At 44.0% G+C, this 18802-nt stretch overlaps 1 protein-coding gene across 3 annotated transcripts in view; it reads left to right on the forward strand.

The window, feature by feature from the left end:
* Positions 1–13979: 13979 nt before the first annotated feature.
* The window catches only part of ADAM12 (ADAM metallopeptidase domain 12), a 353203-nt gene continuing 348380 nt past the window's right edge, over positions 13980–18802 (forward strand). For all 3 annotated transcript variants that reach the window (XR_005211989.1, XM_037805049.1, XM_037805050.1), the window contains exon 1: positions 13980–14168. Coding sequence is in view for 2 of the 3 variants with exons in the window: in XM_037805049.1 (XP_037660977.1) it covers positions 14081–14168 (88 nt within the window). In the remaining variant the exon portion in view is untranslated. The remainder of the gene's footprint in view (positions 14169–18802) is intronic.

Here is an 18802-nt window from a genome sequence, read left to right on the forward strand (position 1 = left end):
AATTCTTCCTGTGTGTTATAGCCATGGAATTAGGTTCTCAACTAATCCAACCAGGGGAGTAGGGTTTAGGCTCTTAAATATACTGATTGATTGATTTGTTCATTCACTCCTTCAATCAAAAATTTTTAAGCACAGACTGAGGGCCAAGCCAGGTGTTAAAAATTGGGATACCAAGAAGAATAAGACACTGCCCCTACCCCTACCATCAGGGGACTTAGGTTCTAATGAGGGTAGACAAATAGGAAACAAATGCTTTCACCAGAGACTGTAAAAGTTGTGGCAGAGGTAGGGAGAAAAGGCGGTGGGAGCCAGAGCAGGGGGTGAGCGTTCTGTGGGAAGAACACAAAACTTCTCAGAGGAGGTTTCCAAATCGGGGTGCTATCAGAATTGCTCAAACTTTGGCAATCCCAGTGTCACCGAGGAAATGAAGCACCTGGGGGGAGAGACAGTCGGTTCCACCATGTTGGAGATGACGTGGCAGTTATGTGTTAGAAGCACATACATGATGACTGAACATTCCCGGGTTGACACCCAAGAGAAGCTTGCACGTATGTGCACCAGAAAACATTTCCAGGAGTGTTCAAGGCCACTTCCTTCACAACAGTTTGTTGGAAACAACTCAAATTTCCATCTAGTAGGATGGATGAATAAACTGAATACTAGGAGGCAATAAAAAAGAACAAGCTCTTGCCATAAGCAACAACATGCATGAATTTCCCAGACAATGATGAGGGCAAGAAGCCAGACACGAAAGACCACCCAATAAGACTCCATTACATATGAAAGAAGTTAGCCTAGTAGTTAGGGGGAAGGCTTTGACACGGAGGGTGTCCAAGAGGTAGAGGTGCTGTAAGTGTCTGGTGCAGACATAACTAAATGTGTGAGGCTGTGTACTTAATACCGGTGTGCTTTACTGTACGCATGGTATACCTCTAAAAATACAAAGGCAAAAACCGACCAACCAGCAAACCAACCAACAAAACAACAGGCTCTCACATAATGTTCTAGAACACCTAATGGACCCCATGTTTGTTGGAACTATGAAAATATACTTAAAAAAAGGAGTGGCTTATTCTTAAATATTATTGTTCTAACAAGGAGAGGAGTAGAAAGGACACAGAACTTGACGGAGACCAGCTTGGTGGTGACATCACCCTCAGCTCTGTAGCCCTGGCTGACAAATTCCTCCACCTCACTAGTTTTCTTAATTGGAGATAATCACTTAAGCTAATGGCATATCCAAATTTCTCTAATACAGTATCTGGCACTAAAAAAAGTTTGATAAATAATGGTTGAAGCAAATATGTCAATGTTTTCCACAGTGGTTCCCATGTTTTTAAGCATGAGAACCTATCTCAATCTTTTTCCAATAAAGTTGCATTTTTTTTTTTACTTTTAATTATGAACACTTTCAGACATATAGAAAAATGGAAAAGTATAATAGCCCCTCAAATACATCCATCAATCCAATTTAACAGTTAACATTTTGTTGTATTTGCTATATTATTTTCCTGAATTAACTTTGTTTTAAGCATGTTCTTAGGAAAAGTTTGAAATATTAAAAAATAGAAGAGTATAATGAATTTCCATGTACCACTACCCAGCCCCAACAATTAGGAAGTCATGGCTAATCTTATTTCAGTTATACCCACACCTACTTTCCCGCCTTCCACCTTCACATTATTTTGAAGCAACTCTCAAATATGACATCCTTTCATGCACAAATATATAAATATGTATCACTAAAAGAAAGGACTTGTTTTAAAAACATAACCACAAAGACCACCATCATACCCTGAAAACTAACAAATTCTTAGTATCAACTCAAATGTTCACATTTCCCGTATCTCTCATAAAATTATTTTTACAGTTTGTTCAAATCAGGAGCCAAACAAGATTCCCATTGCTGCATAATGTTGATATGTTTTTAAAATTATTTTTGAACCCATGTGTTCATTACCATATTTTTTTCTTGCAGTTCATTTGTTAAAGAAACCAGATTGCTGGTCCTACATATCGGTGCTTCTCACAATTCACCATGCAAAAGAATCACCTGGAGAGCTTGTTAAAATACAGATTCCTGGGTCCCAGAGATTCTGATTCAGTAGGTCAGGGGTAGGTCCTGAGAATTTGAATTTCCAAGGAATTCCTACAGGATGCTGACACTGCTGGTCTGTGAAGATTCTTTGAACAGCACGGCTCCACAGTTTCCCCCAGGCCAGATCTAGCTAGTTGGGTGCCACAGGTGTCCTTGAAATGTTTCTCTGCCTCTTATATTGTCTTTAAATCAACAGATTAGCAGGCTTGGCAAGATGCATAGGTAGTGTTTATTCCTTCAGCATGAGGCTCAACATCTGGTCATCTCTCTTTGAGAAGTCAGCAGCCATTGACAATCTTTCCTAGATCTAGGGATTGCAAAATGGTGATACCTATTCTATTGTCACTTATTCATTTATTGTCTGGCCTGTTTCTATAAAGAGCAACTTTCCCTCATCAACTGTTTAGTACACTAAGGTAGCGTTCATAATGAAAAGTGGAAATGAATGCTTGAATTTTTCTCTCTCTTAACCTGTTTCCAAAATAATGAGTTGGTTCCATAGCATCCTGAGCAACTGGAGATGGTATTTGTTTGTTTTTAACTATCCTTGTGAATTCATGAATATTTGGTATTTGGCGTGTTTCAATCCACTAAGTTATTTTTCCTGTCAATGCTCAAATTGAATGACTTTTAACCAATGGACCCCTATTCAGGTTGGCTTCTGAGTCCTTTTAACATGATTCTAGTGGTCTTTGATAGCTGCCTTTCTTTTGACATGACAAGATATTCCAAGCTCACCTGACGCATTTCCTACTCCAGAGCTGGAATCAGCCATTTATTTCTCCAGAGCCCTGCTTTATTTTAATGGAAAATGGTCCTTACTTAGGGACCACAATCTGGACACTAGATGTGTGCATCACTGATGAACTGGTCATTGTGTCTAGACATTTTTAGCACATAAAGCTAGGAAATATGGTTTTGTAAAAATAAAATATGTCATGGGTTTATAAAAATACTTTCAGTTAGAATTTAGGACTACAAGAATTTTACTTGAACCCATCAATCTTAAATCTCAGAATAACACCAAACCTACAGCCGATAATACAATTGTTAAAACTGTTGTTTTTTTTTCTTGTTTATGTTCTTTTTGTCTTTAGGGTGTATCTTATTAAGAATGGACAGTCAAACTAATGTTTTACAGTCACTTGGAATAGTTTTCTTTCTGGTTATGCCACAACTCAGTATAGAGCTAGGTTTATTTATTAAGGTTTGCTTTTGACTTTTAGTAACTGTACTTTTAAAATTTCATTTTGTTTTATAATTATGGAAAAATATGTACATGGTTTCAAAATCAAATCCACAAACCAAAATATATTCAGAGAAGTCTAACCCATTCCTTTCCACTCGGTCTTGATCCCCCACCCCCCTTATACAGAATAATTTAAACATATCTCTGGTTTATCTTTTCATAAAATGCATTCAGTAGCACTTTTAAATAAACTTATTTGTTTTAAGTGATCCTATTAATCCTAATGCATTGATGTATAACTGGAAAATGCTGGTCACATTTCTGTGAGATGGATTATTTTATTCAGTCTTCAATAATTAATACTTGGTGTAAATCTTGACTTGAGGCACCCAGAACTACAGAAGGAGAATTATCATTTTACTGAATCTATTTTTCAATATTTTCCTTTTATTTCTTTAGCTGTCTTTTTAAAAACAATCTTTTTTAAAAATTTTGAATAATTTCAGATTTACAGAAAAGTTGCAAAGATAGTACAGAGAATTCTCCTGTACCTTTCACCCATTTTCCCACATTTTTACATGTTAACATGGTACATGATTAACTGAACTCTGTACTTTATTTCACTATTTCTTCCACTAATGTCCTTCATCTGTCCCAGGATCCAATCCAGGACATGACAGTGTGTTTAGTGTCTTCCCATTTTTAATTGACCTAAAAATCTATAAATGTGAACAAGTGTTCCTATTCTATAAATGGTAAGGGAAGGAAAGCAAGTAGTTTGAAGGTGGTATGATGATCACAAGATCTATGTTCACTTCTGGGTGGGATCTGCTTCTGTAAGAGGCAATCTGTTTTAGGGAAGGGAAGGAAAAATGCAGGCTGGAATATGAGGCCTAATTTTTTAGGTTTGAGTCCTAGTTTGGGTTTGCTATTTACTAGTTGTGAGATCTTGAGTTACTTATTCATAATATCACCAAGCCTTAGCTTTTTCATCTATAAAATGGGAAACTAAAATATACCTCATAGGGTAAAGGTGAAATTTAGAATAATATATGTGAAGGGTTTGGACTTTAATAGGTGCTCAATAAATGGTAATTACCATGATCACAATTATCCTTGTTGTTGCTCTGCTTTCACAGATAACCCTATTACTAGCATTTGGGAACCGGATGTCTGGTATTTTCTTTTCCGGAACATAACTCTCTCTTATAAAACCTGTGCAATTTTTATTCCACCGGCTTACCCTGGGGTTACAGCTCAGATATGAACCTCTCATTCAACTGTCACTAATCAGGCTGAGATTTTCAGAGGGGCATTTGCATCTAAATCTGTCCTGACTTGTGCATCAGTTACCTGGCTTCTGTGTATAAGATGCGGCTTCCCACCAACACAATGAGGGGATCCTGCAGTATTTTGCCAGAGGATGAGCATCTAATATGTTAACATATATAGTTTATTTTTGAAAAGACTGTTGTTGATGCTTTTTAAGGTTTCTGTAACAGAAAATGGATGCTACTTTGTGGAAAATTACTACAGCCTTTGATTTCTGGGCTGTGAGTGTGCATGTGTGTGTGTACACATGTATGCAGTTGCACATGTGTGTGTGTGTGTTTCTTCTTCTTCTTTTGCAAGGATACAAGAGAGTTTTATGTCACTTTCCCAAACAGAACTCAAAAGTAGGTCAGTAAGAGAGCCATAAAATAGGTCAACTGCCATAAATCTAAGCAGAGGAAGGAAGTGGGGTTCAGCTCTGGAAAGATTTCATATTTAGACCTCTGGTGCCCGTTCTGTCTGGTAAGGCCTGAGGCACTCTTTTAGAGAGTGACACAAGACTCTATTGTGCATTGCTGCTGACATGCACTTTCTTTCTCCAGCATGGCAACCTTTTTGGATAGGAGAGAGACCACTGTTGCTGGAAGGTTCCGTGTGTTGGCCATTGGGACCAAGCTGGCAGCTTTAAGCCTGAGGGTGGTTAGCAAGTCCATCTGGGGACAACATTCAGCTGGGGATGAATAAGTGGACTACGTTCTTCCCCTCGTGGATAGCTGAAGAAGGGACTTGTTTCGAATAGCAAAACCACATACCACTGGGTAATGCTTCTGGTATTCCAGTGCAATGGAATCGGATGCAGAATCCAATTGCAAATCACCCCCACCCAGAGTGATGCTTCAGTTCTCCGTCTGCTGCCGGTGGAAATGTGCCTAAGAGGGAGAGGATGCAGGAATGGCTTTCATCTGACGTTAACCGTCTCTTCAGTGATACCATTGCTTTCTCACCAATGTGTGTCATTTTTCCATATGGCACATGAAACTGTCTACATCCTGCCCCCAAAAGATGCAGCATTTTCCTGATGATGCATGATTTTTATTCCCCAAGACTGGATTTTGTAAGGTTCTTTGGCTTTCTACCAGGTTCAAGGGGCTTTCTAATATATGGGATTGTAATTTTTAAAACCCATCAAATTTGATTTTATGACCAAGGCTCTTACATGTAACTTTTTGGGTTATTACCAACACACATTTCTGGTTTCATATTCTTCTGACTCACGCTCTTATTCATTTTTTCCATTGTTGGCAATATCTCCAAGTAACCACAATCCTTATCCATTGTCTGATTACCAGAACAAAACATAGTTCAAAGTTGTCTGGAGATTTGAAAGATTTTTATTTTGCATCTGTTAAGTTCAAAAAGAGTACCCAGAGTAACAGATTTAGTTAAAAATCAAAGATTTTTGAAAATAAAACATGTCCCAGTTCAGATTGCTAGCTATGTGAAAATCAGTTCTAATTTGATCTGCAATGGTAATGGGCCTTAACTGGAATAATTACAAAGGCTATTGGGAGAGTGGTTTGGGAAAGAAATGAAATATTGCCCATTTACCTTCTAGGGTCACAGAAATAAACACTTAATGGAATTCGTGTTCTTGGGTTGGCAACTGCACAGAGAGAAAATTTCTTAAAGACACATGTGGGCTACACATTGGTTCATTTATCCACTCAACAAGAAATTGATGCTCCTCTTTGCCAGCCACTGTGCTAGGCCTGGGTGACTCAGATAGACAGCGAGCAAAGCAAGGGCCTTGTCTTCACGGGGCTCGCTGTCTAGTACGATGGATAGACTTTCATTATAATAAAAGGTAGTAGGAAAGCTGATAGTTTCAGTATGTACAAGAAACTGAGGAAGCAAAAAAGGAGACCTCCATTTTGCCCTGAGTGGTAAAAAAAGGACTCCAGGAGACAATGGCACCTGCTTTCAAGGCTAATCCTGCTTTCAAGGCTAATCCATACCTTGAAGGGTGGATTAGCTGGGGGAGAGGAGGAGGGCATTCCCCCTTGGAGGTGCTCAACAATTTGGAAGTGTTTTGAGTGGTCCCAAGTGACTGAAGGATGTGGCCGTGTGTTGGGGGAGGGAAAGAGAGGAGGTGAAGAGAGCTGGTTGGGGTCAAATCCCAGATAGCCTTGTTTGTCCTGTGAAGGCAAGTCAGTGCGTTTCTGAAGGCACAGAAGACCCATCCATGTTTTGTCAGATCTTCATTTTAAAGACGTCCTCTGGCAGTAGCTAGAATGACAGGAGAAGGCGTGACGGGGGCCTGCAGCTGGAATGGAGGGGGTTCCCAGGAAGGCGGGGAGCAGCGGGTGGCAGGATGGACTCGGGAGGGACGTGTGGGGTTGAATACACAGCACCTGATGACCTGGAAGGGGCTCAACATGACTCTGGAGTTTGGTGCCAGCAAGAAGTGGGGGGAAATGAAATGCAAGCTCTCTGCAGGCAGACAGGCCCGGCTCCAACGCCAGCTTCTGCCACTTTCAATATTGTGTTCTTGGGCACGGCACTTCTCAGATCTCTATTCCTCAATCAAAACAGGAGTACTTAATGGGATTCTGCAAGCGTTGATGAGATCCTGGAGGCCTGCTGCCGAGTGGAGCAGGACAGAGGCTGTCTGGCATGGGGCTTTCAGGTAGGCTTAATTCCATTCTGGCTCATGAGACTAGAAGTCCTTGTACACAGGGGCTGTGTCTGGGCCCTGACCTCGAGCTCAGCGCAAGAAGGAACTCTGGGCATGTTTGCCAAACTTTTTTGTTTGTTATTATTCAGCCTAGCTTAGGACAAAGAAAGCTTAAGAACTGCATGTGAGCATTACTTAGGATATTAGGGGAAAGTGAATGCCGACAACGTTAATATCTGGAGGAGTGGTGGTGTGCTTTGCCCCCTGCCCCAAATGGGTTTTATTTTCTACCCCTGCATGAGAGGGGCAGATGAAGGCAGGCCTCAGCATGTTGCAGGGTCAAGAGCTAGTGGTGATGAAACTGTCAAATACCCGGGTAACTGCTGGAAAACTGCAGGCACAGCATAGCCTGGAATGGAACTTAGTTTAGGAGGAAGAAAAATTAACCCCAGGCCCTAGAACTTTTGAGTTGCCTTTTTTTAGCAGAGTTCATTGAAGAATTAATGGGTGAAAGGAATCCTGGATAAAAGTGCCCCCCCCCCCCCCCCCCAGGATGCAGAATTGTGGGAAATTGAAGAAGTTAGAAGACAAACTCCAGGGTAGTCGGTTGAAATGACTGTGTCAAGGAGGCATTTAGTGGAATGGGATGAAGGGACGGCCATGGACACATCTCAGGGTAGCCAAACCCCCAGAACTAAGCAGAATTGCTCCTTCACCCCCAAATTAGAAACTAGTCCAAGCCTCTGAAAAGGAATTAAAAAGTCCTGACCCAACAGATGTGGTAAACTAGCCCTTCTGCCTCCCTTGGCTTGGTCTGGCCCTTCTTAGAGCTCTGTGGCCACATTTGGCCACCACTGTTGAAAAGAAGTCAAGAAACTGGAAAGGATCCAAAGGAGAGCAACAAGCATGATTAAAGAGAAAGAAAACAGGACCCAAGAGGCAAGTTAAAGAAATTGGGGTTGATTTGCCTAAAATGGTAAAGGCAAAATGGGAACTGTATTTAAGTATGTGGAAAGGAGATGGTGTCCAGTTATTTTCTAATTTCAAAAGCACAAAATAGGAGGCAAATGGCTTAATTTGCCACAGGAACGATCAGGTAAAGAAGGAGTTTCATAAATGTATGTACGCCTTGGAATGGACTTCCCTGGAGTTAACATAAAGCAGGACTAGCCTCTCTCTGGGAGGAAACCCACTGGAGACTGGTTAGTTCCTGAGTTCCTTTAGGGCCACTTCCCCGTTTCTACCAATCCCAGCTCTCCTGGCTTCTGGGAGCCAGTGAACCTTTTCAGTATCAGAAACTGCCCTGTGAGTGGCTGCCTTGGGGGATGGGTGTATCTTTGCTTCTTCTGGTGCATCTCTCCACCCAAGAGCAAGCATGCCCTTTAATCACATTTTTTCCTTGATATATTCAAGATATAGCAAGCAACAAATGCCTGCTTATGAAAAAAAAAGTCTTATGACCTATGGAAGTGGCAGTTTAGAGCAAATTGCTGTGTGACTGGCTCACCATGCAGTGAAAATGCTCGGAGACCCTTGTGAAACGTCATACCTCAAGACAGTTTTGTTCAGATTGTTGTGGATGCTGCCACACCTAGATAGACCATCCATCATTGTGGATTCAGCCACTCACTCAACCGTCATTCAGAGAAGGGATTGGTTCAGTATGCAGAGCTGAGCATGTGTGCCTGCCTCCTCCTCCTGTCCCAGAGACGGGGCGGAGAAGACAAATTTACCCACAGATAGGATAACTGCAGAACAAACCAGGACACTCACAAGGGTGAAGGGGGGTGCCGGTGGTAGTTACGCCAGGACAAAACTGCAACCTGTGGCCACCCTATCTATAACTCATACTCAAAGTTCAAAAACAAGAAGGGGGCTGTCCTTGGTATAGAAATCATCAGGAACGCATGGAAGCTGAAAAAAATATAGAAATGGAATGCTGGCTTTATTAAATGTGTCTTAGCTGTCTATTGCTGCATAACAAATTACCCCCAAAATTAGAGGCTCAAAACAACAAACATCCATTATCTCATATACTTTCTGTGGATCAAGAATTCAGGAGCAGCTTAACTACACGTTTCTGCTTCAAGGTCTCCCACAAGGCTGCACTGAGGCATCACCTGAGGCTGAAGTCATCTGACAGTTTGACCTGGGCTAGGAGATCCACTTCCAACGTGGCAGGACACCTCACTTCCTTACCTCATTTCCTCTCCACTGGGCTGCTTGGGTGTCCTCATGACACAGTAGCTGGCTTCCCCCCAGAGTGAGCTGTTTCAGTTTCCTAGGCTACTGAAGCAAATACCATGAACTGGGTTGGCTTAAACAATAGGAATTCATTAGCTTATCTTATGAGGCTAAAAGAAAGTCCAAATCAAGGCATCATCAAGACGATGGTTTCTTCATGAAGACCAATGTTCTGGAGCTGGCTGCCGGCAGTCCTTGACCCCTCTGCTACGTGGCAAGGCACCTGGTGTATCTGCTAGTCTCTCTGTTCTCTCCTGGGTTTCACTGATTACAGCTTCTTACTTCCTGTGACTTTTGCTCCCTCTGTCTGAATTTCATTCTGCTTATAAGGACTCCAGTAATAGGATTGAGACACATCCTGAGGTAGGTCACACCTTAGCTGAAGTAGCCTCCTCAGAAGGTCCTACTTCCAATGGGTTCACACCCACAGGCATGGATTAAATTTAGGAACACCCTTTTCCAGGGTACGTACAGCTCCAAACCAGCACATGAGCGACTGGAGAGAGTGCAAGGAGGAAGCTGTCATGCCTTTTATGATTTAGTCTCAGGACCCACAAACTATTATTTCTACAACATTTATTCATTAGAATTAATTACCTAAGCCCAGGCCACACCTACACACAAAGGGAGGGAGATTCATTTCTTGACTGAAGAAATGTTTGGTCATTCTAGCTCTGTGTTCATTTTTGTTTTGGGATTCCTGTTTGCCTTCCTGTGACTGTTCTGTCTTCTCTCAGCCTGCCCCAAAAGACAGTGGCAATGGATGGGCACGTGCAGCCAGGAGAGCTGTCTTAGCATCTGGAGTTTGGGGCACGGTGGCTTTCTGTTCCTCCTGGCTGTTACCAGTCCATTGGGCTACTTGAACTGGGCTGTCTTGGGGTGCGGGGTGAGGGGCAGTAATGAGCTCCCCATCACAGTAGACATATGAGGGGAAGTTGGATGGTCAGTTGGCAGGGTGACATAGATAAGTATAGATGGGGACAGGGGGCGACATGTCCTTCTCTCCCAGAGCACCCAGGCATCCCGACTTCCCCAGGAGCTTTCTTTCTCCTTCAGATGGGCCACTTAAAGTGCTGAGTCTAGACTGTAATGGAAGCCTCAGAGCCAAGAGGGTTTACTCTGCCCAGAAGGGATTCACTGGGAGCAGGTTTCTGAGGAGGTGAAAGCAGGGATTCCTGAAGTGAGACAATCTATGAAAAGAAAAACAGGCTGCATGTCATTATAGACTGAGAGGACCAGGAGTTTCAATCTCCCCAAGAGATGGAATTAAAAAGATTTCCAAGATTCTTAACCATGGGGCAATTGTGTTTGTTTACTTCTGCAGCAAGCCTTAGAAACTGTGCTTGGAGAGAGAAAAGCTGTTCTCTGAGCTTGTGTCTGAAGTTCCATCAATAGGTCGAGCTGCTAGGAGGCTAACCCTTCACTTCCCGCAGAAATCAGGAGTGGTTGCCGGTGAAAACCTGGCTTGCGGAAATTTTCCTCCATTTTTCTCCTGCTCGTGCTCACAGCGGATTCAGCTAAATGTGAAAAATAAGTGCCCCTGTTTATTGAGAGTGCCCAGGCTGTTAAACAAAAACAGCACACAGGAAACGGTATTGCAAAGGCCAGTCTTCTGGAAAGGAAGGGACAATAAGCCGTCTATCTGAAATTTCAATGAGCAGATCCTGGCCTCTGACCCGGTACCATTACCTAACAATCCAGCATTGAATGACGCATTGGCTTCCATTTCCTGTGGCTGAGGAGGCCGAAGAGTTCCCATGCAGGGGCAGATCATCTCCAGAGGCAGCTCTCTCTTTGCCCAGCTGGCTGCTACTGACGTGCACGCCGTCTTCACTGACGGAGGGTCAGCCCAAGGCTCCTTGCTTCAGAGAGATGGTGAATTAGAGGGTGAAGAAACCAGGGCTTGCGGCTAGATTTTTTTTTTTTTTTCCTCTCTGTAATGTCTGATCTGTTACGTTCAGTTGGAAACAAACCAAGGACTGTCTTGGGCGCATTTAGCAATTTGGAGACAGCTTTGGAACTTCCAGGTTTTAAAAAAATAATCAGACTTCTACAGTCAAGGGTAATAGCTTAATATTTAAAACTAAATGGAAACAGGTAATTAAGAGAGAAAGTATATAAAGCATCCATCCCACTGCCCACACATATTAGGTCCATTATAAATAAACAATTATTTGAGGAGTCATAATGATTCAGGTGGCCAGAAGCTGGCCTTATCTGTTCCATTGACTTCAAAGGAAAACACTTTCTGATTCTCTTGCTCGGTGTCTCTGAAGTTTTATGAACACATGAATAAGAATCATCTGGGTACTTGCTAAAAATGTCCTTCCCAGACCTTCCTAATCAGAGTCTCTGGTGTAATAGCCAGGGGATTTGAAGTCTTAACAAACATCTCAGAGGATCAGGTGGTTTGGGGAGACCCTTACTCATTTAATGCTTGAAACCACCTGGGAGGTTTGTCGTTTACTTTCATTTAATCCTAAATCTGTAGATTGAAACTCAGGGTTAAAAGCACATGCTGTAGCTGCAGATAGATCTGGGGTTGAGTTCTGGCCCACTTCTTAGCTGTTTGACCTCCGGAAAGTTCTTAGTTTCTATAGGCAGCAGCATTCTCACCTGTATATTCAGGATTTTAAAATGAAATAATGCATGTGAGGCACTTTAGCATAATACTCAGATTATATCAGCTGTATAATAAATAATGCAGTAATTAATAAACAACCTAATTATTATTGAATGGGCTAAGTAATCAGCACACACTGTTCAATAGTCGTGATTTATTGGTTTGTCCTACCAGACAGAGAACTCTTTGAAGCAAGGGGCATTTCTCATTAGTTTGGTTTCCCAGGTTCCTAACATAGTGTTGCTAATTGCTGATGGGGTGAATGAATGAACAAAGGAAAGCTGCATCAAAAGGTGGACAGGGGTAGGGCTGGATTCAAACTGGGGCTTCAACAGGACTTCCATTTCCAAGTGGCACTGAGAAGGGGGGAAGGGGCAGTTAGTCATTGTGTTTGCCTCTCGGTTTTCTTTCTTAAGAACAGTGGTTCTTGGGAACACTGCAAAAACCTGAGGGGGGAGGGGGAGAGTGGAAAACCTATTTTCCAGCAGGAAGAAATGGTGAGGGGGAGGTGGGGACAGTCTCCAATGCTGCTTAACCCCGTTATAGATTCCAAGCTCTGTCAGGAATTGATGGGAGGTCCCCGAACCAGGCTGCACAGTAGAATCACCTGGGCTTTGAAAACTGTTCAGGCCAGAGCCATTCTTAGGAGATTCTGATTTAATTGGCCCAAGTGTGTGGGGCTGGCATTGTAACTTTAAACTTCCCTTATCATTCTGATAATTGCCAAGGTGGGGAATTTAGTCCCACGTGATGGGTTTACCCATTCTTGATATATACCAGCCTCTTGACTTTCTTTGCTGTTCCCTACAAATCCGGAAAGGCAAATGCTCACTTGCAAAGATGTACCTGGGTTCAAGGAGGCTGCCACCAGAGAAGGCGTTTCAGGACAAGATCTCGGATTTAAGAGGTGAGGCTCCATCCATTTCGTGGGGTGCTTTAGAGAATAAACTGCCAAGCCCTAAGGCCTAGAGAATCGCATTCTGAAGACCTGGGAGGGAGCCTAGGAATCTGTACTTTTAACAAACCCAGATGCTTCTAATGATGAAGCAAGTTTAGGGACCCTTCGCCTTACACCCTTCTGGGTCCGTGCCGTGGCAAAGAAACGTAAGCCGTCTACCACGGTGAGCCCTAAAGCAATAACATCAAAGCGCAATGTCCACACGCAATGTCTGGCGCTGGATGCCCGTCTGGGGACTCAGGGACCGGCCCGGGGACGCCCGCCTGGGATGTGCACCGCCTTTCAGACCTGCTACCAGCGTTCCACGTGTTCCCGGCGAGCCGGGGAACGAGCCACCGAGTCATCGTTTCCAGACTCAGAGTGGAAAGCTGGACCGTGCACTTGGCAGCCAGGCGCTCGGGGCCCCGTGGCCACATCATCCTGGGGTGGGGATGTGCGCGCTGGGGGCGCCTGCGCCACACAGACCCGCGTCTGTGTCGAGGGGGCGCGCAGCCCGGGAGGTGCTCAGCCCCGAGCCGCCCCCAGGGGGGCGTCGTCGGCGCTGGGCGGGACTCCGGAGGCGGGGGCGGGGGTGGGGGTGGAAGGGGTTACCCCGAACGGTCTTTAGGACCCACGGGACGCCGCGGGCGAGGGCACGGGGGAGAAGCTAATTTGTTCCGAGGTAATGAGAGCGGTGACTCTTGGCTGTGGATCCATTTCACAGGCCTGCCCTCTTTCACTGACGATCTTCCCGGTTCCCGGGCCAACGCGGACAGTTTGCTCATTTATTGCAACGGTCAAGGGTGGCTCGTGCCAGAACAGCGCGCGCGCGCACACACACACACGGGGAAAAACTTTTTTCGTTTTTTTTTTTTTTTTTTTTAAATGAAAGCCTAGACTAGCTCATCAGCGGCGCGGGCGCTGCGCGCGGGGATTCGGAGTTAACTCCATGCAGCAGGAAGTGTCTCCGCTGCGCGCCCACGGGTGATGGTGCAGCGCTCGCCGCCCGGCCCCGAGAGTTGCTGCCCTGAAGGCCGGCGACCATGGCAGGACGCCCGCCGCCCGGGCCTCCCGCCCGCGCGCTCCTGTTCGTCGTGGCCGGGGCTCTGCTGGCGCCCCGCGCGGCCCGAGGTAAGTCGCCGAGCCCAGGCAGCTCCCTGCGGGTCTCCGGCTCCCCGCGCCCGCCCGAGTTCGAGCTTCGGACCCCCGGAGTACCTCGCGCGGCGGCAGGGGGACGCTGAGGGCCAGGGCTGCCCGGCGAGGCGTTGCACCCGCCCGCAGCTGCAGACCCCGCAGGCTGGCGCTCCTGGCGCGGCGAGACCCCGCCGCCCCCTGGTGCCAATTCCGGGGGGACCGGGAAGGGGCGAAGGATAAAGAGGAAACACCTGGCCCGGGGCCCCGAAGCGGCCAGAGCCTGGTCCGGACGGCACAGCCCCGGGGCTGCACCCCCGCCCTCCCGGTGCGGGCCGAAGGGGCGCTTGGGCGCCAGTCGCCTTTGGGTGTCTTGTCCGCGGTGTCAGTGTATCCTGACAGTTACACGTGTCACCCGAAATGACGCGCGTCGGGTCACCCTACACACCATGTCCGTTAGAGAATCCTCCCACCTCAGGCTCCGGGTCCCCCCTCGACGAGGCCCCCCGCCTCTCCACCCGATACACTTCGGGGACGCGCGTAATCACGCAGGTGAGCCACCTGCCTACTCCGCAGGTGCCTGCCGCACTCCACTGCGCTCTCGGGTTTTTTTTTTTTTTTTTTTTTTTCTTTTTTAATCGATTTCTTGCTTTTTTTAGTTTTCTTTTTGGATCGCTCTCTAGTTGTCGGTGGTGGCCAAAACTGGAGCAGAAACCTTCCGCTCCCATTGCTCTCTCAATTTCTCCGCCGTAAATAATCGCTTAAACAAATCTGGTGTAACGCGAGAACTCCTTTTGGAGTTAAGCTAGGGTGAGGATGGTATCTATATTTTACAGATTTAGATTTTCCCGTGTTGGTTTTCCTTGAAATTGGGCACCTGTGGATCCTGCCTGTTTGCATAATTAGGACAAATCCAGCAGGTGCCTTTTTAAAAATTCGGAAGCTTCCCTTAGTCGCCGCCGCCGCCTTTCTGCCGCTAGGGGCGCCGTCGGTCCACCGATGAATGACTTGCCTTGGCCACAAGCTCTGAATTTCTATGATTCTACATAACAGGCATTTAGTTTCAACAACTGTACTTAATCACAAACTTGTACCACTTCATGGTACGTTTATTTTGCGATTGCCACTGCTACCCTCCACCCCCACCGCGTCTAATGTGGCTGAAACCCAGCTCTTGTTAAAATCCACACAGCCATGAGGACCGATTTGGGAATTAGTGATTAAATAAAATAATTGCACGAAGCAATGAAAAAGCAATGAGAAAGCCAAGAAAGAATACTTCTGACTGTATGACCTGCAAATGAAAAACAATAGTAGTCAGTGCGAAAGGCTTTTGTACAGATTGGTCCTTTTGAGTATTTATTGATAAAGAACTTTTTAAAAACTGAAATGGAGTCTCAAAGTATGCCTGAGGTCTCCAAATATTATGCATGGACAATAATTTTTAGAGGAAAAATATTTATTTTTAAATCAAGCTAATAGGAAACTTTTTTCATGGGTCAGGGGAGGCAAGTTTTATTTTGTTACTACAATTTAGTGGAAGGTTTTTTTTTTTTGTTTGTTTTTTCTTTAGGGATAGAGATGACTCAAAAGAGAAAAGCAGTTAGACCTAAAGATTTCAGATGGGTTATACGTTGTGATTTCCCAGTCTTCATTGCTGTTTACCCTTGGATTCTCCGTATCAAGTCTTAAATCAATCAGTGCCCCAAAATCATATCATTGAGATAGTTTAAAAACTAAAAATAATGAAAGATTTCTTTGCCTTGGCAAGAGAAAGGGAGAACTACTTGTTGAGGGCAGAGCCTGTTCTGGGGCTTGGGCCTATCCCTGACTGTCACCCCGAGCTCCAGAGCCACAGCCTACTGGGTACTTCAGCCACAACTCGCCGAGGGTCCAAAACAACTGTAGCTCCCAAACCCTCCACTGCCAAATCCATTCCTCTCCTAGTCTTCCTCAATTTAGTAACCTCTCCTGCCTTCTCTGGTTGCCTCATGCCAACTCTTAGGAAGTCAGTCATCTCTGAGTGTCCCAAAGCCACCAACCTCTAGGATATATTCCCATCTACCTACTTCCCTCCACCTTCATTGATACTGCCCAGTCCAGGGCACTTAAAAATTTTGGCAGAAGCCTCTGGTCTTTAGTAGCCTCCTAGCTGGTCTGCTGACTTTCCTTCCCATCTCTGCACAGTATTTTCTCCCCGACACACAGCCAAGTTCCTCATCTTAAATCATGAGTTGGATCATGCTGCTTTCCTGTTTAAAACTCTCCAATGGCTCTCTACCACTCCTAGGAAAGAAAATCCAAGTCTCTGACCTACCTAATTCCTGCCCTTGCCCACTGCTCCACACTGGCTTTTCTTTTGTCCAACTTCCCAATATGGTAAATAAAATTCTAAAATCAATATTCAGTGTTTGCACCATAGAGACTTGTAAAGTCATTCACAGTTAAACCACACAGTGCTCTGTGATTTCATTTCATTCCTCTTGCAATTTTGTTTCTCCTAGAGTTAATAATTGCCTTTTCATTCCCCCTCCCCACCCCTTTGCTTTGTTTTCTGTGTATCAGTCACCACTTTGCCTCCAAACTTTCTGGGCCAAGTATTAAACTCCTTTCATCCTGATCAAACACATCAAGTAATCTGTCCATTATTTTGTGTTGGTCTCATCTCTTCCAGATCCCTTTATCCTCCTGTTCAATGTGAACTGGTTACCTTTTAGACATGCAGTACATCTGTTGTCCCAGAACTACACTTACCCAGATGCTGGAAAGTTTTTTACCTCCTCCCTGTGTTGGGGTGTCTGTTTTCTGAAAAGAGCTTTTTCTTTTTTACTTTTTTCCCCATTTTTTTTAAAGGACATCCTCCAGTAACATCATAATGAAGGGTGTGTGGAAGACAAGTTTTTGATAACTTGTGAATGTGTTAGGAATGTCTTTACCTGCAAATAACAAAACATGATTCCAGCAAATTTTTTCTTCTCTTCACATAAATAAACTGTCATGAGGTAAACAGTGAACAGCTGGTCTGATGGGTTATTGACACTATCAGGGACCCAACGTCTGTCTTTTGTATCTGCCATGCCTGGATGCTGACGTTTGTCCTTTTACTTACTCCCTCATGGTCTCCTGGGGGCTGCTGTGCCTCTTGGTGTCATATTTGCATTCCAGGTGGTAATAAAGCAGGAGGAGCAAAAGGCAGAGCTGCCAAATCTATTTTTATTAGGAAAATAAAAGTATTCCCAGAAATCTGTGTAGCAGAATTCCTTCTAGATCTTATTGACCAGACTGACATAGGGTCACCGCTACTTGCTTGAGACAATAGAAAACTGAACATTTTTAGGTGTACATATTGCTGCTTCAGACAAAACAGTTCTGTGAGTAAGAAGCTTGGAATGGGTGTCTGCCATATTTGTATGCTTATATATATGTGCATATAGTGTATGTGTGTGTATACATGTATATATACACATAGATATAACATATAGATATAGATAAATTCCACCCTTGAATGCTAGTTTGTCTAAGTATGAAGATCCAAGGTGAGTTCTATTTCCTTAGTGTTCTGTAAGGCATTTCTTCAGTGCTTCGATGCCCATTGCTGCTTGAGAAGTCGATAGAATGATGATTGTCAATCCTTTAAATGTAGCCTTTTTTTTTCTTTTCGGAAGCTTTTATCATCTCCATCCCTAGTATTCTTATATTTCATGACAATGTGCATTGGCAAAGTTTTTATTGGTAATTGTGCTAGATCCCCAGAGGGCTATTTCAGTTTGAAAAAATCATGTTGTAAAATTGTAGTATATTTTCTTGTATTATTTCTTCAGTGATGTCTTCCTCATTGTGTTTTCCCCTCTTTTTTTCTGTAACTGTTGTTAGTTCAATGTCCCAACCTTCTGAAAACATTCCTTAATTTTCTTATGTATTTTTGCTTTGTATTTTTGTTCTACATTCCAGGGGAATTATTTAATTTCACACACCAACCCTTCTATTCTAATTTATTTCTGCTATCATATATTTAATTTCTGAGAAATAGTTCTTGTTCTCTGAAATCCTTTTCTTTTTTAATAGTGTCCTGTTCTTTTAAAAATGGATACAAAATTTCTATTAACTCTCTGAGTACATTAAGTTTTTAAGTATTGTTCACTTTATTCTCATTTGTAGCTCTGAAGTTTGTGTCCTATTTGATATGGTCTCTGACTTTCTTCGAATGTCTGATCCTTGGTCGTGTGTTTATATTTAATAAAGAGACTAAATACTGGAAGTTCTGTGTGCTTCTGCAGATGTATTTGACTGGTGGGCTGACATTTTGTGGGGTACCTCCATATGTCATGGATCATTTGGCCTTTTTTTTTTTTTTTTTTAGGCTGGTCAGTTTCCCCAAAGAGGAATTCTTAAGGCTCTCCTGCCAAGGAGATACAGGCCTGTCCAGAGGGTATCTCACCATTCACTATACCTTTTTTTTTTTCTTGCTTAATCCTTTTGTTTTTAATTTGGCAGTTTGCTGTCCTCCCTCACTTTCAGCTGTGCCTGGGGTTCCTGAGCGCAGCAGAACTTCTCTGCTTCAACAGCTCGGAAAATAAATCTCCTGTGTCTGTTTGAGCAGGGAAGAGGGCTGGTCACCTGGCTTGTTGGCTGTG

The sequence above is a fragment of the Choloepus didactylus genome, chromosome 15 (assembly GCF_015220235.1).
Source record: "Choloepus didactylus isolate mChoDid1 chromosome 15, mChoDid1.pri, whole genome shotgun sequence".
Taxonomy (NCBI): domain Eukaryota; kingdom Metazoa; phylum Chordata; class Mammalia; order Pilosa; family Megalonychidae; genus Choloepus; species Choloepus didactylus.